This window comes from Megalobrama amblycephala, linkage group LG6 (assembly GCF_018812025.1).
Source record: "Megalobrama amblycephala isolate DHTTF-2021 linkage group LG6, ASM1881202v1, whole genome shotgun sequence".
NCBI classification, from domain to species: domain Eukaryota; kingdom Metazoa; phylum Chordata; class Actinopteri; order Cypriniformes; family Xenocyprididae; genus Megalobrama; species Megalobrama amblycephala.
Genome location: NC_063049.1, coordinates 5,539,668 through 5,558,175, shown reverse-complemented (window position 1 = coordinate 5,558,175; position 18,508 = coordinate 5,539,668). Strand labels below are relative to the sequence as shown.

The window sequence follows — 18,508 nt, the reverse complement described above, 5'->3', positions numbered from 1 at the left end:
AATATATATAAAAATGTATATACTTTTTAAGCACAAATGCTCATCTTGCACTGCTCTGCGATGCTCCACACATTACATAAACATGTTGGAAAGGTCACGTGTGACATAGGTGGATATGTATAAGATAACTATATTATCCTATAATATATGTTCCGAATAGCTGTGATACCTTTAGCTTTCCAGTCTGTGTTTGAAAGAATCGGTTGAGTGAATAATTCAATGACTCATTCATAACCTGCAGAAAGGGTCAAATAAAGCTACACTATGGAAGATCTTTCGTTTAAAGGGTCATGAATATTTTGCATATAATTATATATAATTCATATAATTATAATTCATTTGAAGAAGACTTGATGAAATATGTGTGCATACACCGTGCTGGTTCATGTTTGGTGCAGGAGAGTATGTGAAATATGTCTATAAAAACTTTAAACACGGATACTTTATTCTGTATATGAGCTAGGATCCACGTGGTTAGTGTTGTTAAACACAAAGCGGAGCTCCGCGCTGAAACCGATCATATGCGCGCTCAGCCTGTATATCATAATAACAATTGTATTGTTCATGTGTTCGTATTCAAATTTCAGTTCTGACCGTATCGCGGGCAAAATACAAACAACACTCATGTGCTGCTGTGCTAAGGGAAACATACACACGGCTCATGTGTCCGAACGCAGAGGCAGGGCTCTCAAGTGTCACGCATTGAGCGTGACAGTCACTCATTTCGGTCTTTTGTCACGCACTCCCGCCACACATTGTATTTCTCACGCAGAAAAACTATTTATCATATACTTAATATGCCGCAGCGCCCAAAATGTATCTGGCCGCGCCGCTCTCTCTATGGAACCGGGCAGGAATCAAGCGCGTCTCGAACCTGCCACTTATCAGCCAATCAAAAATAAGAAAGAGGCTACACAATAGCCAATCAGAAAATAGCACTATTGTATCTGGGTAAGATTTAACGCAACAACCAATGAAAAAAAAGCATATCCTGGAATTGTTCACCATCATCCTCGTTCACCCACAGAGGAAACCACTGGAGCATCACTTTGAGCACAGAGTAAGTCATGATCTCCTGTTTTAATGTTACAACAAATTCACAACTTGTTTGACACAAACAATGACAACTTGACTGCTGTTAGATAATCAGATAATCAGCTTCAGTTTTTCATGAGTGTGAACTTAGACAACAGTTTTACAGCCTGTTCATTGACACCTGCTCAGAACAAGTAGTCTAGGCCTAGTTATATTTTGCTATCACACGATGACTGACATTTTGTTACATTAAACATCTCTCTCTCCAAATAGTTTTAATAATTTTATTAGCACTAAATAAATTAAAGTGTATTGCATTGTCGATGTTATAGGTCACTTTTAAAATCATGTCACGTTTTATATCCTGGCCATGGATCAGTGTTTCCCATACATTGACTAGACTGTGGCGGCCCGCCACATTCTAATTGGTCCCGCCACAGTCTCAGACCTGCCAACCTTGGCAATTTTTTTTCGAGTACCAGTGTGACGGGACGGGGCACAGGTTTTTTTTTTTTTGGGGGGGGGGGGGGGGGGGTATTTTTTTACATTTTTGAGAATACAATACACAAAGCACACACACCCATCTTCGTTAATCTAATTTTGACTGTTAAATTTGTTTTTAATTTGACACAATTAAAAATTTTACTACACCTGCTCAAAAGCATTTTTTTAATTCATGATTAATCTTGCATTGCATATTGTGTTCTTATACAAACTGACAACCACAACTGAATCGCATTCATATATTTAATATGGACTAAAATTTTTTGTTTGCAATTTCAAGAAGGCTATATTTACATACAACTAACCTGACAGTTGAGTCGTTTATACAGGTTTTGTAATGAAAACTAGTCTACAATTAAGAAACCCTTACAAAATAGTAAACATTGAGTTTACATGTGATTCATTTAAAATACTTAATTTATTATTCCAAAATCCAAATACTATACTAAATCCCACAGAATAAAAGGGTTTCTATTTGTAGCGTGCTGTCTTTGAATTATAAACAAGACAAACATTCACTGAATAAAGGTTAGCCAATACAAACATATTTATAGAAAACAGTTGACAACGAATAGAAAGGACCAATAAGAGCAAACAAATTGAGTATTCAAGAATATCAAGAAGTTAGTCATATAACGAGGGGTTGTGTTAACTAAAGCGTCCGTCATTTAACAAATCTTAAAAACACGGGTGGATAATTAAAAATCTTTTCTGACAAAAAAAATAACACAAGCAAGAACAAATTTTAAACCAAACACGGCAATTTTCATTTTACCTCTCTGTGCGCGCGCGCGCGTTTGTGTTTATGAGAGAGGGCTCGCGCAGCATTGAGACAACGGTCATTTTAAATGCAGAAGTAACTAATGTGCTAGTTTTCATACAAAATAAGTAACGTTAGGCTATGTAACATAATTAGTTACTTTAGTTAGTATTAACACAATAACGCAACACATGTAGTCTATACGTTTCTGAACACTGAGAATAAATAAACGCCTGTTTCTCCAGACTAGCGCTTGTCAGTCAGTCACACATCACAACATTTTCATAATCAGCGATTTCAATTTTATTTAGATTTGTTGTTCAACATTACTTGTGCATTTTATACCTGTTTACCTTAAGGAGTTAAAAGTGCGTGAGTGTGCTGTCCTCGCTTGAGAATTCAGTCACAGACGGCGGGAGTGGAAGGAGGGATTGAGCGGGATTTTGTGTAGCTGTCAATTTGCAGTGTCTTTTTATTGATAGGCCGTACGCATTTGTCAATCATCCCGCTTGCTATTTGGGGAAATAAACCCAGTGCTGATTGGTCGAACTCTTTTGCTGGATTTGAGTACTAGGCGTGCACAGAGGAGTCACCGGGTTTTTGCGTAGTATAGAGTGACAAATCGTACCAGCGTACTTTGAGGTCAAAATGCGTACCTGGTACGCAAAATGCGTACATGTTGGCAGGTCTGCAGTCTCAAAATATGAATACGGATATGACGCAATATTTAATTTACCGTCTGATAATTGCGCTCCTTTATATGGCAAAAGTGGGAGTCATAGAGCAAAATAAGTAGACTAGCACCAAATAAGTTTTCGTGCACTATATTCAAAGTCATCTGAAGCCATTCCATAGCTTTTTTTTTTTTCTTCCAAGAATTAGGCTAGAATACTTTTTGCTGCTTAATTATATACTCACCTAGTTTACTTATGTATTTATTGGTCAGCTTATGATTATATATTTTTATTCATTTTTTATTTTTATCTATAATGAAGTGGTGTGTTTAGTGCATTCTGGATTGGTTAACAAATCAAAGAGTGACCATTAGTTCCACAAATACAGACACAGGCTCCCACAAATAAATTAATTCAACAAAGGTACATATTTTTTGCTACATATTTTTAATGGTTTAAATGTGTACTCTACATGTTTGACCACTTATGAACTCTCATTTAGCCTATTATATGTTGTGTACATGACTAATGTGCCCAACCATCAGCAATAAATAAATTACTTTTAGAGCACAAAATTGTTTACAAGAGAACAAATTTCTTCATTGATCTAGTCACTTAATTTTGCTCTTAGAATGCACTAGATTCATGCATTTAAATTTAAAATGTACAAAATTTTCCTCCGGGGGGGGAATACCCCCGGACCCCCCTAGAGGAACCGATGTCCACCCACTACAGACTCACAAAATCATGTGGGAAACACTGTGGATACATTAATCATTGCATCTGTCTTTCAAAGGTGTCAGGTAAAAGGCATCTAATAAGCATCATCTCATTCACCCTGAGGGCAGGTTACAGGATGTTGGCCCAGAGAGGGTGGCAAAAGTTTTTTTTTTTTTTTTTTTTTTTTTTTTATTGGGGGGGTTGGATATGTCACTCTTGCCTGTCTCCAAAACTTGAGAGCCCTGCAGAGGTGATGAACAGCACTTTAGTGACATTTGAATTCTCTGCTGTACTGCGATCTCATGCGAACATATTTTCCATTTGTGCTGGTAGATCACAGCAAAACAACCCACATGCACCCAAACTTTAGCTCTGGCCGCGTCACAGGAAAATGCATTTTATGTGTTGTAGCACTGAGGAAACGAACACCAACGATATAACAAGAGACGGAGGCGAGAGAAGTGATACTTCCTCATGCATAATACCTCAGTTATAATCGTATGCATACTACAGCGCAGTGATTGGATTGAATGAGCTTTAAGTCATGAATAAATACAGAAACTGTTGACGTCAGCATGTTCGACCAGCCCATACTGGAGCCAACCAGCACTCCGGATCTTGCCGCTAGTACACGATAATGTCAGATTTTGTGACGTTGCTCCGACTTTGCTTTTCAAACTGGAAGAATCGCTCTGAAAAATGCAAAAATAGCTAATTTCAACTTTTAAATAAAAGTACCTTTAGTGTTTTCAATGATGTGCAGCCTATACATATCTGTTCACAGCTCAAAAAATGTGTTGTGGGGTTTCATGACCCTTTAAAAATGAACAAAATTCAATTACTGAGTGATTACATAGTGTACAAAACTGTTTTCAAATCCATGTTATTGCCTTACCCTGATTCACTATGGTAAACTTACAATGTTGATTTACATTTTCAGCTTTTAGGGGAAATTCCAGGCTTACATCATTCAATATTGCATGTTTACATCATGTTGGTAAACACAGAAGAAGGTCTGGCTACTATCCATGTGGAATTCTGTAGGAAGTTGAAAACAAGTAAAATGGAACATCTTTATCATTATATGTATAATCTCCTATCATCCTAGTTCATCCTAGAAAGTAGGTGATGAAAAGGGCTTCTTCAGTAACAGCAGTTCAGGGGATGTCATACATTTGACAAAGTCATCTAGCAAATCATGTTAAGGTTATAAAATGTGATGGATAGTTTGTGGTTGTGGTATATTTTGATATATACTGCAACAGTGGATAGGAATGTACTAAAATCATTCCCTTCTAGTTTGTTTGTTTGTTTTTTTAAAGTCATTTTAATGCTGAGTTTGCACTTCACAATCCATTACTTTAACACTAAAGTGCCAACTATGAGATTAAAACCATGTGTTATACTTAAGCTTGTTAGTTCTGTTGGTTTGACGATTCATTCACTCTAAACCATTCACTTCTGAATCCAGTAGCAGGGAACAAACAAACAAAGGGAAAAGGAAGAAGAGGGCAGACCAGCAGTCAGTGAAGACATAAAATCAGAGGAAATTAAAACTGCAAATCTAATAAGACAAAGACAATTTGTTGACATGCATTCTTTTAATTACATATGCAATTAAATGATGTTGTGCTTAAAATGGAAAAAAAAAACTAGGCGTCTCACTTTGACAATAAATTAAGGTGTTGAAGTTTGGACAATGTCAAATTATGGTTTATGCATCATTTTAAGTTAATATTATTGTAAATAATTTGTTTTCTTCTTTATTTATATAGTGGAGATATTTAGCATTTTTTTTATTTAGCATTTTTCTAAGCCATTTTGCATCATATTTTTATATTTCTAATTACAAATTTTAAATTTCTTTGTTCTGCTGTACACAAAGAAAGATATTTGGATAATAAAAAATAATAATAATAATAATATGGTAGTCAATGGGGGTGAGATCTGCTTGGTTACAAACATTCTTCCAAATATCTTCATTTGTGTACAGCAGAACAAAATAATGCATACAGGTTTGGAACAACTTGAGGGTGAGTAAATGATGACACAATTTTCATTTTTGGGTGAACTATCCCTTTAAGTCCATTATGTAAATCAGTGGTTCTCAACTCCAGTCCTCGGGACCCACTGCTCTGCACATTTTGTATGTCTCTCTTACCTGACACACTCAGTTCAGGTTATGGAGTCTCTCCTAATGAGCTGATGATCTGAATCAGGTGCGTTAAATAAGGGATACATACAAAATGTGCAGAGCAGTGGGTCCCGAGGACTGGAGTTGAGAAACACTGATGTAAATGTTACAGATTTAGCCATGCAGGCTAACTTTCATCTGTAGTCACTGGCACATTGATGGTAAAAAATAAAATGTCCATGAGCATACAATTGGCAAAACAAGGGTATTTCCATATAGTAAACAAGACATTAAGAATCATATAAAAACACATTCCAGTAAACATAGCCATAACCAACACAAGCACAAGATTACTTAAAATATAAGCATACAGAAAACAAGCCACCACTCCAAATTACCACCAATGGGCACTCCATGCCGGACGATTGCCACATCCGATAACCCACTGCCCAGACTAATCGGCCATGATTGTCTTCAGCTGTTCCTCATTACCATGTTTAGCCCAGCCTATATAAACCCTGTTGACTCAGTGATCATCTGTGAAGTCTTGTAAGTGGTATCACTGCATTTCTGAGCGCTCTGTCATTTGTTTCTCTCGTTCATGGTTTTGACTTCCTGCATGGTTTCTTGGTTTCCCTTGTTTGTCTGTGTTCCTGTGACTCTTTTGACCTTTTCTTGTTTTTGGACTGTGATTATGGATTACCCTTTCAATAAATACTGCGTTTGGATCCTTAAATTTTCGTGTCTCGGAAGCAGTTACATGACAATGTGTGGGAAGGTCAAGGCATTAATGTATAACTTCAGTAGTTAAATTATTACTAATGTGTCTAAAATGCAGATTAAACTTAATTCTATTCCCAACATTTTTTTTATTATTTTTTTTTTAATGTAAGTTGAGAGTCCATTAATATGCCTAAATATTTATGCTACTAATAATCTTCTTCCTGCTATAACATCTCCTTCTGGATCTTTATGTGCAGACTTTGAAAAAAAAAAACATAGATAGAGTTGTTCTTACACAGTGGACCAGCTAATCACAGTGTTCAGGACTGCTTGATAATTACAGACAGGTGTGTTGGAGCAGGGTCGGAACTGAAATCTGCAGGACGGAGCAGGGTTGGACACCTCTGTTCAAACATTAAGCTGTAAACATATTAACCACACTGTAAAAAAAATCCTGTTGTTTCTACGGAAAAATACCGGCAGCTGTGGTTACCAGAACAATACTGTAAAAATGACATCAAACCGTAAACATACTTACACTGTAAAAAATGACCGTGATTTTAACAGTAAAAGACTGTAAAAATGCTGCGGTTAAAAACTGTTAATTGGTTTACAGAAAGTTTCCGTACTATATACGGTGAATAACTGTAATAGATCTAACGGTACATTTAATGTAATTTTACGGTAAAATACCGTTAAATTCACAGTTTTTGAAAGTGAAAAATAACAATTCATTGTAAAATTTACAGTGAAAAACTGTAAATTGACATTCCCACAATTCCCTGCGTGACACTTCACAATTGATATATTTTTGTTGAAATAACTCTGTTTCTTCTTAGTTTTTCTCATTTTTTTCTAATCAGTTATGTACATTAGGGTTTTATGTTACATCTAATGTTGTTAAATTAATGTTTATTGCATTTTTAAAATTTCATGCATGTTACCATGATGGTGTTTAGTGTGTGTGTGAATGACACTGTGTGCACCTTCTATATATTAGTATTGTCCTTCTCAGTTTGTGGAAAAGCTGCTTGTGATGAACTTTGATTCATCATGTGACTCTTATCACCACTGGGTTTGGTGACTGTCAGTGTATTATAAAGATACAAAACAGATATTAGTACTTCATTAGGTTGGTAAATTAACATTATATCAGTTAATGAAATATGTTATTTTACCGTAAATTTTACTGGGATTTTTTTTTACAGTGTACTGAAATCCAATGTTAAATATACATATTTAAAATGTAAAATTCACATGTAACTCCGTAAGTATGTTTACGGTTTGATGTCATTTTTACAGTATTGTTCTGGTAACCACAGCTGCCGGTATTTTTCCGTAGAAACAACGGGATTTTTTTTACAGTGTACGGAGTTACATGTGAATTTTACATTTTAAATATGTATATTTAACATTGGATTTCAGTACACTGTAAAAAAAAATTCCAGTAAAATTTACGGTAAAATAACATATTTCATTAACTGATATAATGTTAATTTACCAACCTAATGAAGTACTAATATCTGTTTTGTATCTTTATAATACACTGACAGTCACCAAACACAGTGGTGATAAGAGTCACATGATGAATCAAAGTTCATCACAATCAGATTTTCCACAAGCTGAGAAGGACAACACTAACATAGAGAAGGCGCACACAGTGTCATTCACACACACACTAAACACCGTCATGGTAACATGCATGAAATTTTAAAAATGCAATAAACATTAATTTAACAACATTAGATGTAACATAAAACCCTAATGTACATAACTGATTAGAAAAAAATGAGAAAAACTAAGAAGAAACAGAGTTATTTCAACAAAAATATATCAATTGTGAAGTGTCACGCAGGGAATTGTGGGAATGTCAATTTACAGTTTTTCACTGTAAATTTTACAATGAATTGTTATTTTTCACTTTCAAAAACTGTGAATTTAACGGTATTTTACCGTAAAATTACATTAAATGTACCGTTAGATCTATTACAGTTCACCGTATATAGTACAGAAACTTTCTGTAAACCAATTGACAGTTTTTCACTGCAGCATTTTTACAGTCTTTTACTGTTAAAATCACGGTCATTTTTTACAGTGCAATTAGAGATACTGAACATTGCAGCTGATAATACTTCTGCAGCTTGCTTTTTGCTTTTAGCATGCATGTATTGCCTATAACCGTATCATCAGCATACATCTGACAATTAACAGTAGATGGACAAACGTCGGGAAGGTCATTAATATACGAACCCAATAACAAGGGACCCAATGTTGAACCTTGAGGTACACCAACAGGATTAGAGACTGTTCATGAAGTTTTATGGTCTATTCATGAAGTTTTCTCCAGCCATAAGATATGATCTTATCTATTACCTTGGGTGATAAATTATAATTTGATAACTTTTTAATTCCAGTGAGAATATATAGTATAAACACTTCTTGTTATTTTAAGATTTAACTGAAGTGGGTTACAACATAAACTGAGGAGGAAATGAATGAATATACAAGGTTAAATATTTAAGAAAACGTGGTGGATTGTGTGTGCTTATAAAGAATTCAAACAAAATGGTTTAATATAAAAATGTTTTCCAAAGTTATATAATACATAAATAATGCATTGCAGGTTATTAGTGTCTACTTAGTGGTTGTGTGTCCTCTAAATATCTGTCTCAAACATTATAAAATTCCAGGACATCCTGTTAAAATTATAAGACCCCAGTGGAGCCACTGCAGCGATGGTGGAAACAGATCCCGGAAGATCAGATTTCTGTGTTCAAATGCTGTATGCCACGGCCTTAAACTATGACTCTCAACCAAACAGCCCCTTCCTTCCCAGTTCAGATCCCTGGCCTGACCTCTTAATTTCCTCAGAACAAGCTGTTTACCTTACGTACACAAGCCACAGTGATAGCTGAATGATTAATGATTCATTGCAGATCATTGAGATAAAATAGATGATTTAAAATGAGTCACAGCCAAACTGCACTGATTACCTGCCAGACAATCACATCTCTTTGAAGTGTGTCCAGTGTGGAAGTTACAGATTGTGATGGTTATATGTTGGGTTACAGCTGTCTCTGTCTAATAAGCAGGCTAGACCACATCTGAAGACATTTACTGTGATCATTTTAGGGGTAAACCTACACAAGTTTGTTGTGTTAGAGAAAAAAAAAAATGAAAATGTATTAAAATTGCCTGCTAGACACTGAAAGCATAACTAAATATGCAAAGTATTTTACAAATGAATTAAAGATCTCAGTCGTTATGGGCCTAATGAAGGCCTAATAATGAGCTTTTAATCAACAACAGAGCGTATAAATTTAACTCTTAATCTGTATTCCATATCCCAAGGAATAGGAAGTGACTCACACACATCCTTAAGGTTTGAATTAAATAACATATACATCCTGTTTATGTAAAGCCAAGCTTCAGCTGCAGCAGGGGGCAGTGATTGCTCAGAAATGTAAATCTGAGACTGTGTCCTGACAGACTGCACAGATTAGCACTGATTACTATCCACAGATGTCATTTACACATGAAAGAGCTGTGATCTGACTGCTGTATTTAATATATGATGGGTACAGAGACCCGAGGTTTATAAAATGTATTAACTGTTTACTGCAATGTATGTTCTGGTAAATACGGTGAAACAAACTACTGGTGCTTTAAATCAAATCATTATAGCAGGAAATAGGGGTAAACTCAGGCAAATGTCGACACTTTCGTCATTGAGATGACTGGGGAAAATGTCCCAATTATCCTGAATTAATCATATGTAATAATAACTTTCTTTAATCACTATTAGATCAGTGTTCTTTGGCATGAGCCTTTGTTTTTGGTGATATACAAAACCCTGCAGAAGTGTTTATCTTTATTCTAAATTCATACAAATTTATATTTTGCTAATATTTAAATTCATAAATTATCAAAAGTTTAGAGTATAGGTACAATTTTTTAAAAATATTTTTGAAAAAAGTCCCTTACGTGTTTACCAAGGATTCATTTACAGTGGCATGAAAAAGTATGTGAACCCCTTGCAGAATCTGTGAAAATGAGAATTATTTTAATAAAATAAGAGGGATAATAAAAAAATGCATGTTATTTTTTGTTTAGTACTGTCCTGAGTAAGATATTTTACATAAAAGATGTTTGCATTAGTTCACAAGACAAAACAATAGCTGAATTTATTAAAATAACCCCATTCATAAGTATGTGAACCATTGATTCTCAGTACTGTGTGTGGTTACCTGATGATCCATGACTGTTTTTATGATTTGTGATGGTTGTTCATGAGTCTCTTGTTTGTCCTGAGCAGTTAAACTGAGCTCTGTTCTTCAGAAAAATCCTCCAGCTCCTGCAGATTCTTCAGTTTTCAAGGATTTTTGCATATTTGAACCCTTTCCAGCAGTGACTGAATGATTTTGAGATCCATCTTTTCACACTGAGGACAACTGAGAGACTCAAACACATACTTTTTCATGCCACTGTATTTGATTAAAAAAACAGTAATATTGTGAAATATTATTACAATTTAAAATAACTGGTTTATATTTTAATATATGTTAAAATGTAATTTATTCATGTGATCAAAGCTGAATTTTCAGCATCATTACTCCAGTCTTCAGTGTCACATGACCCTTTATTATCAATGTTGAACATTTTTCACGATTTTTATTTATTTTTAATTTTTTTTGACGAATATAAAGTTCAAAAGAACAGTATTTATTTGAAATAGAAGTATTTTGTAACACACACACACACACACACACACACACACAGAGAGAGCTCCTTTGTAGCGCTGGGTTCAGTCAGTGCAGTGATTTATCCGCTCTCAGGAACGGCGTGGTGAAGCGTGAAGTCTCCACCAAACGACACTTTACATCGCTTATAAACCGCTTTCAACAAATGGGGCAAACATTTGCGTAAACTTTTGGGGCTTGCGACCTACTCTAGCAAACAATATCCTCAACGACAAACAAGGTACGGTGATGATTTACCTTTAAGTTTCTCTCACTAGACTAGTTTAAATGACAAAACTGCCTTCACTAAATGCATTATTCATTACACAGTGAAAGTACCTCAGTCGGTCTTTTTTGGCAAAGAACCGTCTTCTCATTAAGAAGGTTTTTTTTTTTTTCTTCTTTTCCTTTTTTTCTTCTTTTTTGCTGTAGGTTAAGCTATATTTGCTTTGGAGATTTGGAGTTGTATATTCATTGGATGCTGGTTTCTGGATTATTTAAAGTGTCATTATGGATGGTTTTCCAGAACTTCTAGCCAAAACGCTTTGAGGGACTTGAAATCTTTGTTTGGTTCTAATTGAAACCAGTTTTATTCTGAAGGTCAGGCAGTGAAAACATCTCTTCCCTTATTGCTCAAGTTTGGATTAATTCTGCAGTGGTGTGGCATAATTACTTCAGTTATTGCTCATTCATTGCACTGTAAGGTTTCCTAGCAATGACAGCTCAGTTGTCTAACTAGTTTCTAACTTATGATGAGCTGATTTGTGTTGAGCCCATCATAATTACAGCCATGTTCATTAACAGATCACATTTCCAGAGAGAGAATATCATGCGTCTCTCATTAGGATCATAAAGTCCTCTGGATGCACAGATGGAAAGATCCTGCTGTGATACATTCCTGTTCAGTGAGAGGTTTGTGAGTTAGTGACAGATTTGAATCATAAAAAGCCCTCTGTGTGCATGCTGGCAAAACTCAGACCACAGACCCCAGCGCTCCTGAAACACAAAACAAAACATAGCAATGAGTTTATGAGGGACAAAAGTGTTTGTTTGTTTGTTTGTGTGTGTGTGTGGAGGGGCCAGGCATAGTCCAAATCCTTTCTCCTGCCTCTCTTTCTTCACCTCTCTTACCCTCTCCCTCTCTCCCTCTTTACTTTGGGAACAATAACAGGGGAACACCCAGCAGGGACAACAAAATCTTTTCGTGAAATTGGCACAGAAATCTTTGCAGAGGAGCTGAAGTCTGTGAGCACGACGCAGTCAGGTAAGTCATTCTGTAACTCTGAAATGTCTTTCAAATAGTGTGTGTTTGGATTGAGGCTCCATGATACTTGCAGAATCTGGGATCAATTTTGATCTAGGCTTACTGAGAGAAAATAGCATCTTAATAACATGTTCAATATTTCCATGAACTGAGTGTGACTGTTAGAATACTTGTGTTAGCGGCTCTGTGAAATTCGCAAAGCAAAACCGTCTTGATCAACTGTGGCTCTTTCATAGCTGGGGTGATTTAATGCACATCTCAGTTATTTTTCTTAAATCATTTTCTTATTAACTTTGACTCAGATATTTCACTTAAAATCTTTTTTGAAGAAATAAATACAAGAGTACTGATCTTAAAATGAATTTGACAAGAATTGTTGCAATCTCTGGCTTCTGATCGAGGCTTTGGTATGCTGGCGATTTATCAGCACAGCTTGAGACATTGTTGAGATGCTTGAATTTTTTTATGTTAAAATACTTTCTCCTAATATAGAGTTTTATATAATATGTTTAGTAAATAAGTAAATTTTTCGCAAAGGAGCTTCCCTTGAAAAGTGTAAACACTCTGTGGTGCTACCAAATCTCCTAAAATGTACCTATACTTCCAATTAAATGCTGAAATAAACACTATAAACGCCAACAACTTGTATTCCTTTTCACATTAATTATGATTACAGGGGCAGATTATCTGTTGACACAGACTTATTTCTGTGCAGCTACTTGCACAATTCTATGTTAAAACACTTTTGCCATGATGTATTATCTGTAAATAATACACCTTGATACATTTTCAAATGTACTGTCTAGTTTTTCTGATGTAGTAAACCTGTTCAAAATACGAGTCACCATAAAAGAGCTCAAAACTCGCAGAAGCAATGCATTTTTATCGATCGGATCACAAGTAGACAATGTTAAATACAGCTGTAATTGTCCACTTTTGACCACTTCCAGAGGTAGTCGGGAACGTATTTGACCAGATTGTTTCTGTAGTGGAAATGCTCATATGGTTAAATGCATTCCAGCAGCCTCTAAAGACCGCCTACTCTCCACCTACTGACCTAATGTGTAGACGTTACGGGAAGCGTGCTAGCCAGGCAGGATTTAAAGGGGACCTATAATGCCCCTTTTTACAAGATGTAATATAAGTCTCTGGTATCCCCAGAATGTCTCTGTGAAGTTTCAGCTCAAAATACCCCATGGATTTTTTTATTATACCATGTTGTAACGGCCTATTTTTGGGTGGGAGAAAATATGCGTTGATTTGGTGTGTGTACCTTTAAATGCAAATGAGTTTGTGATTCCAATATACGCAGGCATAAACAATACAGGAGAAGCTCACACAGCAAATATAACTCTCAAAATGGATCGTTATAAATGCAGCACATCAGCTTTCTTTCAAAAACCCATTGCTTCGCTTCAGAAGGCCTTTATTAACCCTCTAGGGCCAGTTGTTCAAACGTAATCTGATTTCGGCTATTGGATTGGATAAAATCTTGAAAATGGGTTGTTCAAAAGGAAAAAAAGATTCTAAAATCAGATTAGATCACAAAATCCAATCTTGGTTTTGATCTGGATCTGAATAGAATCATCAGTTTGTTTTGTTCAAAACTTTTTAGTAAGATTGGGATACCTTTAATCCAAAAAATCTGGATTAAACTGATCCCATCATAAGGGTGGATTTCAGGAACAAAAATGTGATAAAACTTTAAAACTGGTCAAAAAAATACAACATTTATATCATGTAATACACATTTTATTTATTTTGCTCTTGATTAGTTTAACTGTTAAAGTAATAAATTAGAAGTAGACATTAGCCTACATATTTAGCCTTTCGGTAACCTACTGTAAAGTTAAAAAGAGATTTTGGTGCCATAAAACAATCCTCAAACAGCTGTAAATATCCAACAAAAATATTATATTTAATTCAAAACCCATATTCTTTCTATCAGCATGTCCCTTTAGGGGCTCCGTAGAGCACTGGTAATCCAGATTTGGTAATCTGGAAAAGTGTGTATATGGATCAGGGTGATCCAATCCAATTTTTCTTTGAAAAACCAGCACAAAAGTAAGACCTGATCCTGGATGGCAAAACAAGGGATTTCCAAATCCAGATCATTCTGATCCAGATTAAATTTTTTGAACAACTGGCCCCTGGAGTTGTATGGATTACTTTTATGATGGATGGATGCACTTTTTTGGGCTTCAAAATCGTGAGCGCCATTCACTACCATTATAAAGCTTGGAAGAGCCAGGATATTTTATAATATAACTCCAATTGTGTTCATCTGAAAGAATGGGATAATTTTGGACATTTCGCTTTGAAAGCGTCGCAAAACATGTAAGAAGCAACGTAATATTATTTTGCTGAAACTGGCATGTTTTTCCAATGAGCCTGGATTTTCTGTTTGCTTGAACATCCCTAGCAGCCCGACACAGGATCAACCAATAGTGGGAGATGGGGGCGTGGCTATCTGTTTGACCGACCAATGGCAGAATGGGGGAGTGTTTGGGGGAAAATTTTTTGATAATTTTTACAAAAGTAATAATACCTTTAAACAATTTGCTCTCCTTTTAACCTCATTAAAACAATAGCTATTAAAGAGATTTGTAATTTGTCTTTCCCATTTTGTCTCTAGGATGATGACCCAAGAAGGCATGGACTATGAAAACGACACTTACGAATACTTGGAGTATGGCTATGTAGAGGAGGCCAAAGCTGGCAGCTACACTCAAAGAGAAGCTCTTCACATCATATCAGTGATTATCTACAGCCTGGCATTTACTCTGGGTGTAATTGGGAATGGCATGGTGATCTGGGTGACTGCCTTCAAAAGCAAAAGGACCGTGAACAGCGTCTGGCTGCAGAATCTGGCCATTGCCGACTTTGTGTTTGTGCTTTTCCTTCCGTTCTCCATCGACTACGTGCTGCGGGACTTTCACTGGCTCTTTGGGAAGACCATGTGCAAGCTGAACTCTTTCGTGTGCACCATGAACATGTACGCCAGCGTGCTGTTTCTCACCATCCTGAGTTTGGATCGCTACATCTCACTGGTCCACCTGAACTGGTCGGAAAGGTATCGAAACGTCCGGCGGGCCTGGTGGGTGTGCGCGCTGATTTGGATCACGTCCTGCCTTTTAAGCTGTCCGGCCCTGATATTCCGTGACGTGATCCAACATAACGGGAAGATCGTGTGTTTCAATAACTTTCACGACGTGAGCTCGCACATGGTAGCGGTGAGACACATTGCGATGGTGTCTCTGCGCACCACCGTGGGCTTTCTGCTTCCGTTCGCCACCATCACCGTGAGCGGCGTGCTGCTGGCTGTTAAGATGCGCCAGTCCGACTCGGTGCGTTTGACCAGCTTTTCCAGAACCGTCTCCGCCGTGATTCTGGCGTTCTTCCTGTGTTGGGTGCCGTTCCACACGTTCAGCCTGATGGAGCTGAGCATGCACCACACCACCTACCTGCACAACGTGCTCATCGTGGGCTTCCCCCTCGCCACCAGCCTGGCCTTCTTCAACAGCTGCGTCAACCCCATTCTCTATGTGCTGCTCACCAAGAAGGTGCGTAGGTTGGTGAGGAGGTCGTGTTTGAACTTCACCAAGAACTCGCTGAGAGAGCTGAGTCAGTCTGTGTCTGCTACTGAGATAGACTCGGGATTGGCCAGCTGCTCTCCTGAAGAGCCCATGGCCAACTCCTCCATCTGATGGGCTCAGCCGTCACTCCAAACGCACCCGAGCTCAAGAAAGCCCTAGAGCTCCAACTGAACTGAAAATGGATTTTGACTGATTGGTTGGGAAATAATGGCTTTTAAAGGTACAGTAAGTGATTTCTGAGAAACTCTGTTGATATTTGAAATCAACTCAAACAAGCACACCTCTTCATTGCTCAGCCCCCAAACATGCAATACAAGTGTGGATGCCTCTTTATCATAGCTGAAGAGAAGCAAAATAACGTATGGCGCAGAAAAACATAACCTCGGCGTCCGTTTTCAGACCTTCCCATTTGGGTCCCTCCAGCACTGGAAAGCTTTTCTAATATTAACATGGGTCCTAAAGCCCTTGCCTGATCATAACCCCAATGATATTCCTCTGAGCTTTTCTCATTTGTAATGTGTCTCAGTCTCAGCCATCAGTCTTTCTTCAAATTACCCTCTTGCTCACTCTCTCTCTCCTCCCCCAACATGAGTGGATACGCCCCCTACTTTTGATTGGCTACAAGTTTGTTTTGGTGCTTGGTCCAATCCACTTTCAACAGCATTTTCCGAAAATGGCTTACTGCACCTTTAAACCTTATGCAGTACATTACAGTAAATATGTATTTAATGCATTTTATATTTAGCACAATCAATCTATATATATATATATATATATATATATATATATATATATATATATATATATATATATATATATATATATATATTAGTACTGTGCAAAAGTCTTAGGCCACCACCAGCTTCATTGTTTTAGCAATGTTTTAATGACCATCCATATTTATTTTTTGGTCTTTATTATGATACAAACAGAAAATACAGGAAATATATACACAAAATGTAAAAACATTCTGAACAAAGTTGTTTCTTTAAGCAAAAATCACTATTTAGTGTGACCTCCTGTCACATGTCTCCTGGACTTCCATTTTTTCAAAGGAGAAACTCTGAGAAACTTCTAATCAGATTTCTTGGCCTTCCAGTCCCTTTCCGTTCCTGCTATTGCTCAAGTGTAAGGAGAGGTCAATAAATACTTGCCATTTTAGCCTATAAAAGCTGTTTTTTTTTTTCTGTTTAAGACCAATAATGCTTAAGACAAATAATTATATATGGTCATTATACCATTGCTAAAACAACATCTAATGGTGGCCTAAAGACTTCTGCACAGTACTGTGTATATATATAAATCATATATAGTTTCTCCTGTAACCATATGAAATGAATAAATATACTTTTCTCTACAAAATGTTTCTGAACATTTCTGATGGTGTGTCCCAATGTACTTCTGCACTATTCTATGCCGTTTTGTAGTATAAATAGGGGGGAGGGTTCAGCTCCAACAGAGTTCAGGTCCAACTTGGAAGTTTCTAGTGTGCCTAATTAGACCTTGATTAGCTGGTTCAGGAATGTTTATTTTGGTTTGGAGCTGAACTCTGCAGGACAGTGGCCCTCCAGGACCGGGTTTGGAGACTCCTGCACTAAATAAGGACATAGTGCATAGTGTCATTTGGGACGCAATTTAAGAGTACACTCTTAGAAGAAAAGATTCTATATAGAACGTTAAAGGGTTCCGTCAAGCGCTTCATATGTAGAACCTTTTAGGAGATCCCATTATGGGAATATTGTGGATTTAGTTTTAATTAACTCATTTGGTTTTAATTCATTTTTTATTTTAAATACATTTTATAAATCAAACAGCTCATAAACACTTTATCACTAGAAAAAAATGAAATAACCCATTAATCATGAAGGGATTATGCAATCTCGTTAGATAGAACCTTTTTGGTGTAAAGTGTTCTTTAAAATTGAGTCTAGAACCCTAGAGATCTATATAGAACCCTGCTGAACTATTTTTCTAAGACTGTAATAATGAGGAATGATATTTCAGCTCCTCTTGAAAGAACTCATTACTGTTGTGTCATTTGGATGCACACTGTAACTGAATTAATAAAGTTAGTAATAAATTGCTCATTCTAATGTTTTAGAATCATTCTGCTTTATTAAGTTATTAAATAAAAGCTCAACAACTTTAAATTGACAACATTTTTGGCATAATGTTTTTTGTTTTGTTTTGTTAACAAAAAGCAAAAATCTGTTCTGTGATGAATCGTAAGACTCTGAAGTAGGAACAAAAACAGTCTTTAAAAATCAATTTAAAAGGAAACTGGCAGGAGATTACCAGGAATAAAGCATAACTACCACATAATACTAAAAGAGACTGAACAAAGAACTGAGAAAACTGA

At 36.4% G+C, this 18,508-nt stretch overlaps 1 protein-coding gene across 1 annotated transcript; it reads left to right on the top strand.

Annotated features, from left to right (window-relative positions):
• The first annotated feature begins 11,330 nt into the window (after window positions 1-11,330).
• cmklr2 (chemerin chemokine-like receptor 2) lies at window positions 11,331-16,939 on the top strand. Its single transcript, XM_048192709.1, has 3 exons — window positions 11,331-11,530; window positions 12,461-12,553; window positions 15,189-16,939. Exon 3 carries the CDS (start codon window positions 15,190-15,192, stop codon window positions 16,258-16,260), a length of 1,071 nt encoding a protein of 356 aa, XP_048048666.1. The 5' UTR covers window positions 11,331-11,530; window positions 12,461-12,553; window position 15,189; the 3' UTR covers window positions 16,261-16,939.
• Window positions 16,940-18,508: the final 1,569 nt, after the last annotated feature.